The sequence below is a fragment of the Mauremys mutica genome, chromosome 2 (assembly GCF_020497125.1).
Source record: "Mauremys mutica isolate MM-2020 ecotype Southern chromosome 2, ASM2049712v1, whole genome shotgun sequence".
Lineage (NCBI taxonomy): Eukaryota > Metazoa > Chordata > Testudines > Geoemydidae > Mauremys > Mauremys mutica.
The window spans coordinates 45,378,489-45,391,334 of NC_059073.1; the positions used below are offsets into that span (position 1 = coordinate 45,378,489).

General features: G+C 36.9%; 1 protein-coding gene across 2 annotated transcripts in view; it reads left to right on the plus strand.

Moving 5' to 3' along the window:
* VIRMA (vir like m6A methyltransferase associated) overlaps positions 1 to 12,846 on the plus strand; it is a 43,369-nt gene that overhangs the window by 22,891 nt on the left and 7,632 nt on the right. The window contains exons 14-22 of one of the 2 annotated variants that reach the window (XM_045007499.1): positions 556 to 791; positions 1,371 to 1,623; positions 3,199 to 3,416; positions 4,294 to 4,426; positions 5,746 to 5,898; positions 6,679 to 6,839; positions 7,479 to 7,575; positions 10,413 to 10,579; positions 10,968 to 11,299. In XM_045007499.1, the coding sequence (XP_044863434.1) occupies positions 556 to 791; positions 1,371 to 1,623; positions 3,199 to 3,416; positions 4,294 to 4,426; positions 5,746 to 5,898; positions 6,679 to 6,839; positions 7,479 to 7,575; positions 10,413 to 10,579; positions 10,968 to 11,299 (1,750 nt within the window). The remainder of the gene's footprint in view (positions 1 to 555; positions 792 to 1,370; positions 1,624 to 3,198; positions 3,417 to 4,293; positions 4,427 to 5,745; positions 5,899 to 6,678; positions 6,840 to 7,478; positions 7,576 to 10,412; positions 10,580 to 10,967; positions 11,300 to 12,846) is intronic. The other variant, XM_045007500.1, reaches the window with a different exon arrangement.

Consider the following 12,846-nt stretch of genomic DNA (forward strand, 5'->3'; position numbering starts at 1 on the left):
TTGAGGTATATTTAATTGTTCATCAGAAATCAGCTTGTGCATGTTTTGTGTTAATTTTAAGCTTCCCAAATAACTGGAGGTTTAAGTCAGTATTATATTGATTTTGTCTCTTATTTAACTAGCTAGTTTCCTGGTATCCCATTATATTACTTAAATTATTAACCTTGCAGCTTTTGTATCCAAAACTAGGAGCTGAAATGGCTGCATAGAGATGTTTGGACTTTTCAGTGTACATTAGTGCCAGAAGAGATGGGAGTTCTAATGTTCAATTTTTGATGTTTAACAAAAGACTAAAAATAAACAGCCTCATTGTGATTGTGTTTACACTGGTGTGAGATTAGACTAGGCCCCAAAGGAACACCTAATCTGTTGAGATGACTATTAGTTTCATTTGCAGTTTAGGGCCAAATTCTGTCCTGAGATACATGCTTGCAAATCTCATTGATGTCACTAGATTTGTGGGCAAGTATCTTAGGAGGGAAGAATTTGGTCCTGAATGATTTTCTCCTGTAAAGCAAACATCTTTTAAAGAGCCTGTTTATACTTTTTCCACAGGTTATTGAACCACATGATATATCGGTGGCACTCAACACCAGAAAACTCTGGAGCATGCATCTCCATGTTCAGGCCAAATTGCTACAGGAAATAGTTCGATCATTCTCTGGTTCAACTTGTCAGCCTATTCAGCATATGCTGAGGCGTATTTGTGTTCAGTTGTGTGACTTGGCATCACCAACTGCTCTTCTTATCATGAGGACTGTTTTGGATCTGATTGTAGAAGATCTACAAAGGTATCTTTGTTTCTCCATTGCACAAAGATTTTTTTTTTTTTTTTTAAATAGCTATTGAATTCATCCCTGTTCTCTGCAGTAATTTTCTTAGGTGAAGAACACTGAATTTTGGATACATTTTTAGTCCATTACAGACTTGAATTGAGTCCTCAATCCAGGTCTGCTATAATATCCTGTGTTGCCAACCAAGCAAACAATATGTTATTTTAATGTAAAGAATTTCACATTATTGTATGTTTATAGGAAATGTTTGGGAGAAATTGAAACAAAATTGAGTAGTATTTAAAAACATCTATCTGTATATGCTTAGGTGAACTATAATTTCTTAAATTGATAATGAGTTCATATACAATATAACCATACAAGTAATGTAGTAGTTGTGGTAGTTTTCCAGAAATATAAATTAAGATAGAAATTTCTAAAAACATTACATACATTTTAAACATTTAAATTATAGTTTTTGTTTAAAATACAAACTTTTAAATCTACTAAAATGAAAATGGTTGTACAATATAGTCTATTTAATAACTTTCTAATATGTAGGAACACTGTTTTTAAAGTGCATTGATATTGTTTCAGCAGTACAGAAGATAAAGAGAAACAGTACTCTGGCCAGACTACCCGATTACTTGCTTTACTTGATGCCCTGGCTTCACACAAAGCTTGTAAATTAGCTATTTTGCATCTAGTTAATGGAACTATTAAAGGTGATGAGAAGTATGCAGAAGTTTTCCAGGAGCTGTTGGCTTTAATGAGATCTACTGGGGACAATGTTATTCACCAGCAATGTGCTGAATATGTAACATCCATTTTGCAGTCCCTCTGTGATCAGGTATTTTATACAGTTAAAATATAAATTACTATATGTCGTTATAAATAATCTGGTGGGTGTGTGAGAGAGTGAGAGAGAGAGAAGGAAAACAGTAGTACACAAAACTTCTAGATTGCTGTGGTTATATGCCACTGAAAAATATTTTCTTTACATTTGCAGTAGTGTCTTGAATGTTATCTGTAATCTTGATGCCTTGATAATTTGGACATTCTTAATTTATCTCTTCTCAGATGGGAACTGTTGTGATAATGTTATCAGTTCTTGTACAGCCCCTTAGTTTTGAGTAGATTCTAACGTTGTGTTTTGTTTTCCTTAGGGTACAAACTCCGTGATGTTTGCACTTAAGTGTGTATTTTCCCCAAAAAATGTTAGGGAAAATTAGTGTTAAAATTTTGTGGGGAGAGTTAGATTTATATCATATGATGCAAATAACCATTGATGGCTGTTAACTGGCTTCTTTGAAATGGGTTTGTTCTCAGTGCTGATCTCAGTGAACAGGTGTCCACATATATACAAAAATCACTCTTGCAACCAGAACCCTTGTTTGGCATCAGTAGAGACCAAGAATTGAATGGACATGGAGACTGAATTATCCTCTTCGTGTGAAGATTTTTGGCGCATGGATGGAATAGTGGGACGCTCACACTGCCCTTGCTTTATCTGATCAATGAATAAATAGATCTCTTCCTCCATGCTGCCAGCCTGAAGCCTCTTTCAAACATAAATACTAGTCACACACAAAATTTCAGCATTAAGAAAATCAGTCAGGTAAAAATAGTCAGTAAAAATAGGAAATTGAATCTGAAAACTACATATTTAAGAAATAGACCATTTAGGGACAAACATTCAGTTAGGTACATACATACATTTGCACGTGTGATTTATGTGCAGACACCTCGAGTTGTACAAAACAGCCTTTGTGCATGCTTAGTCAGTAAAGAGGTTAATTATCAGTTTGCGTTTATACATCATGTGTCTTACTTTATTTTGTGTAGCATGAATTCTACAATATGCCAGAATCAGCATGTTTTTAAACTTTCCAGAAGGTATTACCAGTTCTAAGACTTATCTCAAATCTTCATGGTTGATTTAACTATTTTTATGATAGAGAGGGACAACTTGAATATACATAAATATATAATAAAAATGTATAGTGTATGTGTGCATGTTTGTCTAGACAGCCCTTTCATGATATGCAGCTCTATCTCAGTCAATACAGCAGATGTTTAATGAATCATTTAAAAACAATTACTGTTTCTAGCAGTACTCTACAGTAGTATCTTAGCCAGCATTTTCATCCGTCATATATTTAAAAAAAAAACACCAGTAATTGTTTGTATCACTTAAAACTATTCTTTTTTATTTTGGGTTTCTTGTGTTGGTTACCAACCAGCGAAACAATAAACCTAATAATTTGTATTTTAATTTTGAATACATTCTTTTAAAAATCCAATACGCTTTTAAGTTTCTAAGTAGCTACTGAGCAAATCCATTGTTTTCTTCAAGAAAATTAAAGTAAATAGTCTAAATGCATGGTTTTAATGCTTATAAAGTAGTCATGGTTTCTCTTTACAGGACATAGCACTAATTTTGCCAAGTTCCTCAGAGGGATCTGTTTCTGAATTAGAACAGCTCTCCAATTCATTACCAAGCAAGGAATTGATGTCCTTAATCTGTGACTGTCTGATGGAAACACTTGCTAATGCAGAGACCAGTTATAATTGTCTCCTGACATGTATAAGGACAATGATGTTCCTTACAGAGCATGATTATGGATTCTACCACTTAAAGAGGTACCGTTTTATAAGTGATTTTGAACAAACATTTATCATCTAGAATTTTAAAACCAGATCAAGTTTCTGAAACAAAGATGTAGTGAGAGAATATTTTAATTCTGACTTATTATTTGTATTACAATAGTGTCTAGCAGCCCCAAACATGATTGGAGCCCCATTGTGCTAGGCACGGTGCAAACACATAAGGTAGTTCCTGCTCTGTAGAGTTTACAATCTAAATAGATAAGACAGAAACAGCTGGGAGGAAAATCAGAGGCACAGAGATGTGAAGAGACTTACTGAAGGCCATGCAACAGGTCAGTGACTGAACCAGGAATAGAGCCCAGCTATTGAGTCCCCAGTAGAGCGTTCTAATCACTGGACTCTACATGGTTTCCCAACTGTCTGATAAGAGTTGTAGTTATCATTTTGGGGGTGGTGGTGCACTTTTTGTTTCTTGGTTGCCAAAAATATTAAGATGCTAATTATTTCCTGTGCAGAAAGACTTCATGCTGAGAGAAACTTAATTTTTCCATAATATATTATGGAAAAAATCCAAGTGGGACAGTTGAGAGATAATGAGCTTTGACTAGATGGGTATTGAGCTGCTTGTAGCATTTTTTTTTGTTCTCTGTCATCATGTGGTGGTGTGTGTTTTTTTTGTTTTTTTTTTTTAAATAGGAACTCTTTAGTGAGGATGGATACACAGTGGCTGTCACACTGCATCATAGGAGAACTTTAGTTAAATCTATTTTACACAATATTCTGTTACGTTACTGTTGATTATTTTCCTTATATGCAACTTTTTTTTTTAAACAATGAAATAAAATGCAGCAATTGCGAGATGTGCTTTAAACACTAGGTAATTTTCCCCCTCTGTTTATTATTAAAACAGCTCTCTAAGAAAACGCAACCATGCTCTGTATACTGTATCAAAGCGAGTAATAAGTAGCTTTAGTAAGGATACAGGTGAACTGGCCTCTTCTTTTTTGGATTTTATGAGACAAATTCTAAACTCCGACACACTGGTAAGTGATTATATGTTAAACACTTTTCAAATGTTGTAGAAGCACTGCTTTTGTTACAGATAACAGAGGTGATGTAAAAGTAAAAACTGCTAGCTCAGTTTTGGATATAATGTAGTTTTGGATATAATGTTTTTTCATCAATAATTTAGTGCATCGCTTAACAAAACCCGCTACACGTTGCAAAGAATGTCTGTTAATGAAGAGTAGCACTTTTCTCAGCATGTGAAGAAAGTCCAGTTGCATTCCTCGGGGAGAAAATGCAGTCATCTGGCCTTCATATATTTTTTTCATGAATTTTACATATTTTCAATTGTTTGGAATGCTTCTTTGGAATGCTTTCCCATATTTCTGTTCCTATTGTGTTATTTCTATAAGCAGTTTCCTTCATCTTTCAAATTTACTGAAGTTTAGAAATAGATTCCCTTTTATTTTTACATTAATTTCCCAATTAAAAAGCACAGTTCAGATGCATGCATGCTTGTTATGACCTGTCAGAGCAACTTCAAAATACTTTAGGTGGGACATTACAGATTTGGTTATGTAACTGTTAGGGTATAGTAGCTGTAATGAGTGTGGTGATAGTGAAATACACCTGTGGGAGAGAAGTTATCAGTAGAAGTTTTTTTGTTTCTTAAACAGAATTTGTAATATTAGGGGCATGTAAGTATATAAGACTCTTTTGCAAATTGATTCTGTGGAGTTCCTTAAGCGTGGTTTCTGAGGTGATCGGTGTGATATTGTGTCCAGACTTTGGATTGGAGTCTTGTCAAGATAGAGATTTGCCGTGTTTCTGAATTTTGTGTTGTTAATTTAAAAAAAACCAAAACCCCTAAAATTAACATGTGGATAGAAACAACCTGAAATATTATTAATGCTCAGATACAAATCTATTTTCAATGTACAGTACATGGAAAAAAGGAACCTCTTGATGGGATGAGCTAACCTTGTCCTTTTGAGTATACTTGATTTAATGATATATTTTGTGTGTTTTTATTTTAAAACACTAAAAATAATATATATATTTTTAAAAAATCTTCCTCTGAGATTTTGGTGTATTCTCTCTCCATTAGTTGAGCTGAAGTATTATCTTTTGTTTTTGTTTGCATGTGTCTGGCGTGGAGGTAATGGTTTCACTAGAGAGCCACCAAAAATAGTTTTTGGTGGAAATCCAATGAATTTCCACATTGTTGTATTTTGTTCTAAAGTCTGTCTGGGTAGCTGTAGGTTTTATAATGCTGTCACAAAATCTAGTTTTTGATGATTTTTTTTTTAAAATTAGCTTTAGAGTGTGATTTATTTATTTTTTCCCTCCACCCCAGGGATGTTGTGGAGATGATGGAAGTCTGATGGAAGTAGATGGTTCCCATCCAGCCAGAACACTGGGTCTTACTACTGCAGAGTTAAAACATTTATTACAGAACAAAGAAGAATCTCCTGAAAATTTGCTCCTTGAACTGGAGAAGCATGTTTTGGTAAAACAATTTTGAATAAACAAGTTCATTTTTTGTCCTTAGCTGACCTTGCTTTACAAGTATGTGTAGATGCTTGTCTACTTAGTAGTAAAGAAGGCTTATGTTGATGTGCACTAGCTAATGAAATTAGTAAGAATGGTTTTATGAGTGGTGCTCAGAATTGTTTGTATGCTGGCTTTATTATTATTTATTATTTGTACTGTGTTAATGCCAACAGGCCCCAATCAGGGTTTGGGAAACCCTTGTGCTAAGACGCTGTTTTCACATATGAGACAATAATCCTTTCCCTTGAGTGCTTTATATATGACAAGAGATAACAGGTGAATACAACAGACAGGGAGCATAAGGTGGTAGTAAGATGATTGGTGTGCTGGGACCGGTTTATTAAACTAGCTGCCTAACCACTGCAGAAGAAGAGTTCTGTGTAAATTTGAAAGCTTGTCTCTCTCACCAACAGCACTTGGTCCAATAAAAGGTATTAGTTCACCCACCTTGTCTCTTTAATAGCCACTGCAAGTCAGCTGGTAGGTAAACAAAGGCTAGACTCCCTGAGGAGTGGTGACTGCTATTTGTTCTTTTTTTTTAAGGTACTAGGGTGCCCTCTGCTGTCCTATCTGCTTTTCTGGAGCTGTTTATTTTAGAGTATATATGGATGAACAGAATATAGTGTGCAGAAAATAGTCTGTGAAACATTTTCTTTTCAATCTGGCAGATACTTAATGTTGACTGTTCTAAATTCTCCTCTTTGGGAAAATTTTTTGATTCTGATGTCTTATGCAGGAACATTCTAAAGAAGATGACAGCCTTGAATCCTTATTGGACAATGTAGCTGGACTTCGGCAGATGCTGGAATCAGCAGGCGATCCTTGTCCTCTGAGTGACCAAGATGTAGAACCAGTTCTTTCTGCACCAGACTCTCTCCAGAATCTGTTTAATAATAGGTAAAATAGTAAATATGTTGGAGGTTGAGTGTGCTTAACTTGTGAAAATGCAACAATTTATGGATTAGTATGTTCTGGGTGGGATTTAATTTCCAGGTTTTGTGCTTTATACATATTACTGTTGTTATTAGTATATCTTCATTGTAGGGGAACAAAGTGTATTTGATAACTCCTTCCAAACGGAATTTCATATGATGCTAAGGTTAAGGATTTCTCCCACAGTAGCTCTTACAAAGGTTTTTCATGCTAATTCAATGAAGGAATCCTGTTCTTTTTTCAGGCAGCCTTGCGCTTAGATGAGGTGAAATTTAAATATGACACTATAAAATGATTTTAATGAGATGTAATTACTACTGAAGTATTTTTTCAGTTCAGTTTTCTAATTATTGTGTTAGCTTAATCTTGGTTATAGTACATTTGCTGCTCTAGCTGAAGCTTATGTTTTATAACCTGCACTTTCTTGATTGGCCACAAAATACCAAACTTAAATTTCTTTGAATGTAAATGAAACCCTTGAGAGAGCACTTCTGCAAGAGCAGTGACTCCAGGAGTCACATGATTCCCCAGTACAATAACCAAATACACTTACAGCAGCTATTGTCCTTTAATCAAAAATACATTTGATATTCATTGTTACAGGACAACATATGTGTTGGCAGATGTGATGGATGACCAGCTGAAATCTATGTGGTTCTCACCATTCCAGGCTGAAGAAATTGACACTGATCTGGATATGGTAAAAGACTTTATTAAAATTGAGCAAAAAAGAGAGTAGAATTTGTTTATAAAACATCTCAGTTTTCCTTATTGCTTCATCAATATGTGTCTAAACAGTTTCCACAAAGAAGGGGGAAAGAGGGTGGGATTTTTGAAGCAGCTGAGGATAGAGCAGGAAGAGGCTGGCTTCCACCTGACCAGCTTCAGTGCTTGTTAAGAACACAGAAATTAAAAAAGGAGGGCTGCCAATGGACATCAATGATGCCATCTAGGTGAGTGGCTCATTCTTTCTGCCCTTGCCCTACAATCTGACACTGCAGGCGCGCCTTAAAGATTAATATTGTACATATTTAAGTGTATGCAGAAGCAGATAGAAAATCACTGAGGTCCTTGGAATAACTTCCAGAATACTTAAAGTGCATATACAATAACCTTAGATTTTCAGGAAGCCTTTGACAAGGTCCCTCACCAAAGGCTCTTAAGCAAAGTAAGCTGTCATGGGATAAGAGGGAAGGTCCTCTCATGGATTGGTAACTGGTTAAAAGATAGGAAACAAAGGGTAGGAATAAATGGTCAGTTTTCAGAATGGAGAGAGGTAAATAGTGGTGTCCCCCAGGGGTCTGTACTGGGACCAGAACTATTCAACATATTCATAAATGATCTAGGAAAAGGGGTAAACAGTGAAGTGGCAAAATTTTCAGATAATACAAAATTACTCAAGATAGTTAAGTCCAAAGCAGACTGCAAAGAGTTACAAAGGGATTTCAAAACTGGATGACTGGTCAACAAAATGGCAGATAAATTCAATGTTGATAAATTGAAAGTAATGCACACTGGAAAACATCCTCACACACACACACTCTCTTCTCTCTGAAATGATGAGGGTCTAAATTAGCTGTTACTGCTCAAGAAAGAGATCTTGGAGTCATTGTGGATAGTTCTCTGCAAACATCCACTCAATGTGCAGAGGCAGTCAAAAAAGCTGAGAGAATATTAGGAATAATATTTGAATATTTATTTTTATATATTTTATATAATTTATATAATTAAGAAAAGGATAGATAATAAAACAGAAAAATATATTGCCTCTATATAAATCCACAGTATGCCCACATCTTGAATACTGCATGCAGATGTGGTCGCCCCATCTCAAAAAAGATATATTGGAATTGGAAAAGGTTCAGAAAAGGGCAACAAAAATGATTAGGGGCATGGAAAGCTTCCATATGAGGAGCAATTAATAAGACTGGGACTTTTCAGCTTGGAAAAGAGATGACTAAGGGGGGAATATGAGAGAGGTCTATAAAATCATGACTGGTGTGGAGAAAGTAAATAAGGAAGTGTTATTTACTCCTTGTCATAACACAAGAACTAGAGGTCACCAAATGAAATTAATAGGCAGCAGGTTTCAAACAAACGGGGACTGGGGATAGCTCAGTGGTTTGAGCATTGGCCTGCTAAACCAAGGGCTGTGAGTTCAATCCTTGCGGGGGCCACTTAGGGATCTGGGGCAAAAATTGGTCCTGCTAGTGAAGGCAGGGGGCTGGACTCAATGACCTTTCAAGGTCCCTTCCAGTTCTAGGAGATTGGTATATCTCCAATTATTATTACCAAACAAACAAAAGGAAGTATTTTTTCACATAATGCACAGTCAACCTGTGGAACTCCTTGTCAGAGGATGTTGTGAAGGCCAGGACTATAACAGGGTTCAAAAAAGAATTTGATAAATTCATAGATCTATCAATGGCTATTATCCAGAATGGGCAGGGATAGTGTTCCCAATGGGCGACAGGGGATGGATCACTTAATGAACAGAACTGGTAATCATCTCATCTAGAGAATCTTGCATTGGCCACTGTCGGAAGACAGGATACTGGGCTAGATGAATCTTTGGTCTGACCCAGTATGGCCGTTCTTATGTTCTTAAGTTCTTTTTCTAGATCACTTCTTGGAGCTTTTTGGCACTCAGGTATATGAGAAACCAAGTTTCTTCCTCTTTTTCATCTATTCATACTGCAATAGTATTCAGAAATCCTGATTAGGATTGTGCTAGGAGTTGTATACACATAATAAAAAAGACAGTCCTTTTCCCCAAAGAACTTGTGATCTAAAGGAATTAAAGAAAAGTTCATAATTACAGGCTAAATTATTTGTAAAAACTTCATTTCTACACATGAGCTCCAAATTTTGGATTTAAAAAAATCCATGCTGTGAGGGTATCATAGGTAAGAGTTTATTCCTGGGAGTTACTGCCTTTGAAGTTAGGTGATCCTAATGGAAACAATGACAGAGTCTTAGATTTCCATACTTAGTGAAAACTATCAAATATCTCTCATCTCAAACTTAACTCTGATTCATCTTTCCATAGTTATACCTTCCTTTCTTCTTGCTAATACACAAAGATAGATAGAACTTTTCCCTCAGCAGACCGTCTCTTCCTATGCCTCCCTCCTGTACAGAAAGAAGTCACACAACTGAATTTGTGAGGCTGTTCTCCAGGCAGGGTATGGGCCTTGCTGGAGTTCTAATCGAATCAGACAGCAGACTATCAAATCTGAACCTTAGGCCCTGCCATTGATGAGGTCCAGGGCTGTACTGGTGCTGCTGCTGCAGTTCCTGCTCTCAGGTGCTGCGTCTTTTCTCTCAGCCTATATGACTTGGGTTAAAGGGGCTGACTGGGCTTTGTGCTCCTATGAGGGATTCCAGAGCAGGATGGAACCCCAGCTGAGCCACTCCCATCCTGCTGCTGGAGCTCCTTCTGCCTCTGCTGCACTTCTCCTGTTTCAAAAATACCGAAGTGTTGCCCAGCGTTGTTGGTTGTGGTTATTGTGATGTAACTGTATTCTGTTATTGCAGGTAAAAGTAGACTTAATTGAACTGTCAGAGAAAGGCTGCAGTGACTTTGACTTGCAAGCAGAACTGGAGAGATCATTTTTGTCAGAACCTTCATCTCCTGGTAGGACGAAAACCACAAAAGGGTTCAAACTTGGCAAACACAAGCATGAGACCTTTATAACGTCAAGGTAAGATGTATTGCTGACTTCGAATCAGTATACAATTAATGTAGTCTAGCTGAGTGGGAGATACCTTCCTGTGGATAGGTAGATTTAAAATTGAGATTGATATTGTGTACTAACAAAAAGCTGGTTTTTGAGCAGTGAATTCAAAGCTATGTAGTTAGGTAGTGAGATATTATGGATGATTCATATTTCAGAAATATGAAGAAGCAAAGACTTCTGCAAAGAGCATGCCTACAACATTAAGCTTCATTGTGTCTTGGCAGTTATGTTACAGTTTTTAAATTATGTATTTAAACTTCTACTAAATATTAGTGCAGAGAATGCCAAACATTCAGCTGGCATAAATTCTTAGGTCAGTAAATAATCCTGTTAATTTTGTTTTGCGATATAGTGGAAAATCTGAGTACATAGAACCTGCAAAGAGAGCACATGTTGTGCCACCTCCTAGAGGAAGAGGCCGAGGAGGATTTGGACAAGGTATTCGACCACATGATATCTTTCGTCAAAGGAAACAGAATACAAGCAGACCACCTTCTATGCATGTGGACGATTTTGTTGCTGCAGAGAGCAAAGAAGTGGTCCCTCCAGATGGGATACCACAACCTAAAAGACCACCAAAAGTGTCCCAGAAGATATCTTCACGTGGCGGGTTCTCAGGGAATCGTGGCGGACGGGGAGCTTTTCACAGTCAGAACAGATTCTTTACACCACCTGCTTCAAAAGGTATGTTGCCTCTTGTCTGAGGATTTGGAGTAAACGGATTACTGTCTAGGAAAAAAAATGCTTCTCTAGGCTATGCTGGAGTTAAGCCAAAGCTATGCTTAACTGTTCTCTCTTATGGTCTGAGTGACATTTTTGCAAAAGAATTTAGCTAGATCTTCACTCTTTGGTCTCATGCTGTTGTGTGCAATGGCCACAGGAGTGCTTGTAGCTTAGCTGCCCCGTTGTGAAATGATATGGGAATTTGTCAAATTAAGCATAACAGTACTATCAACTTTAAATGCATTTTGATTAGAAAGGCCCCCTGTCTTCTTGAGAAGAAGAATGTGCAGGGCCCCATGTTTGCAGTGATTCTCTAGCTAGAGATTCTGCTGCAGAATTTAGGCTTTCTTTAAATTAGCAGACAAAAAAACCTATATTTTGTGACGGTGAAGGTTGCAGCAGGATACGTCCATTCCATCCAAAACCTTAAAAACATGACAATGAGAAGTTATGGGGATAGATGTGCATTCCTTTCCACCATTGTATTGCCTACAGCACTGTTAATAAAACAGTCCAGTGCTCCATAAGTCATTCTCTTCTACCTCCAACAGATGCCCAAACTAGAACTGGGCAAAACTTTTGTGTGTGTGTGTGTGTGTGGTGAATGGCAAATTTGCCAAAAAATGTACAAATAAGGTGAATAGTTTCCACTGATTTTTTCCCCTCCCTAGAAATGCCAAAACTGTTTTGAATTGATGTTTTTGAATAATTGTTTTTCAAGTTTTTAATTTGGTGAGAAAAATTCTTAAGTTTCAGTTCAAACAAACTTTTTTTTTTGGTTAAGGCACTGAACTGAAAAATCAGTTATTTGTTCAGCTCTAATCCAAAATCAATATGTACCCCAACTTCTCCTTTGCTACCCCTCCATACAAAGAAAGGTCAAGCAGCCTCTGCCCTTTCTGGGTGCCAAAATCTCAACCTACTCCTTGCCAGCTGCCAGACCATCCAGCTTTGCCATTACAGCTCCTGTAATGCAGTTGATATAAAAATACTGTGGCATGTGGAAAAGTGAAAATGGTCTGGGCAGTGTTAAATTGATAAAGCATTCCATAATTGAGATTTGTGTGAATTTACTGTCAAAATACTGTACTGGTCATATTGTTCATTGTATTTGAATCAGTAAATTAAAAAACAGGTAAGTTTCAGTGTGCTGCAGAAGTAAGGGGCTTTGCCACAAGAGTATGCAGTGGCACAGGATAGGTTTCACCCCTGCTGCTAACTGTGAGGTATCTGACAGTAGTCTAAATTAATCTGAGCCACTCAAGTCTTTCCCTTAACATTTTTCTTGGAGTCTGAGGCCTTCGGTGCCTTAAGCCTTGTTTGGCTGTGTATTGGTGAGACTCTGTTCCAGGTATTAGAATTCAGGCAGATTGTATAATACGTGGCCTCTGGAATGAGTTTCATGATGTGACTGCATCAAACCAGTAAGGTTTCTCATCCGTACAGAGCTCATTAGGAGCTTGGTATATTGAGGAAGTTCTCTGCATCTTCAAAGCATAATGATGTGC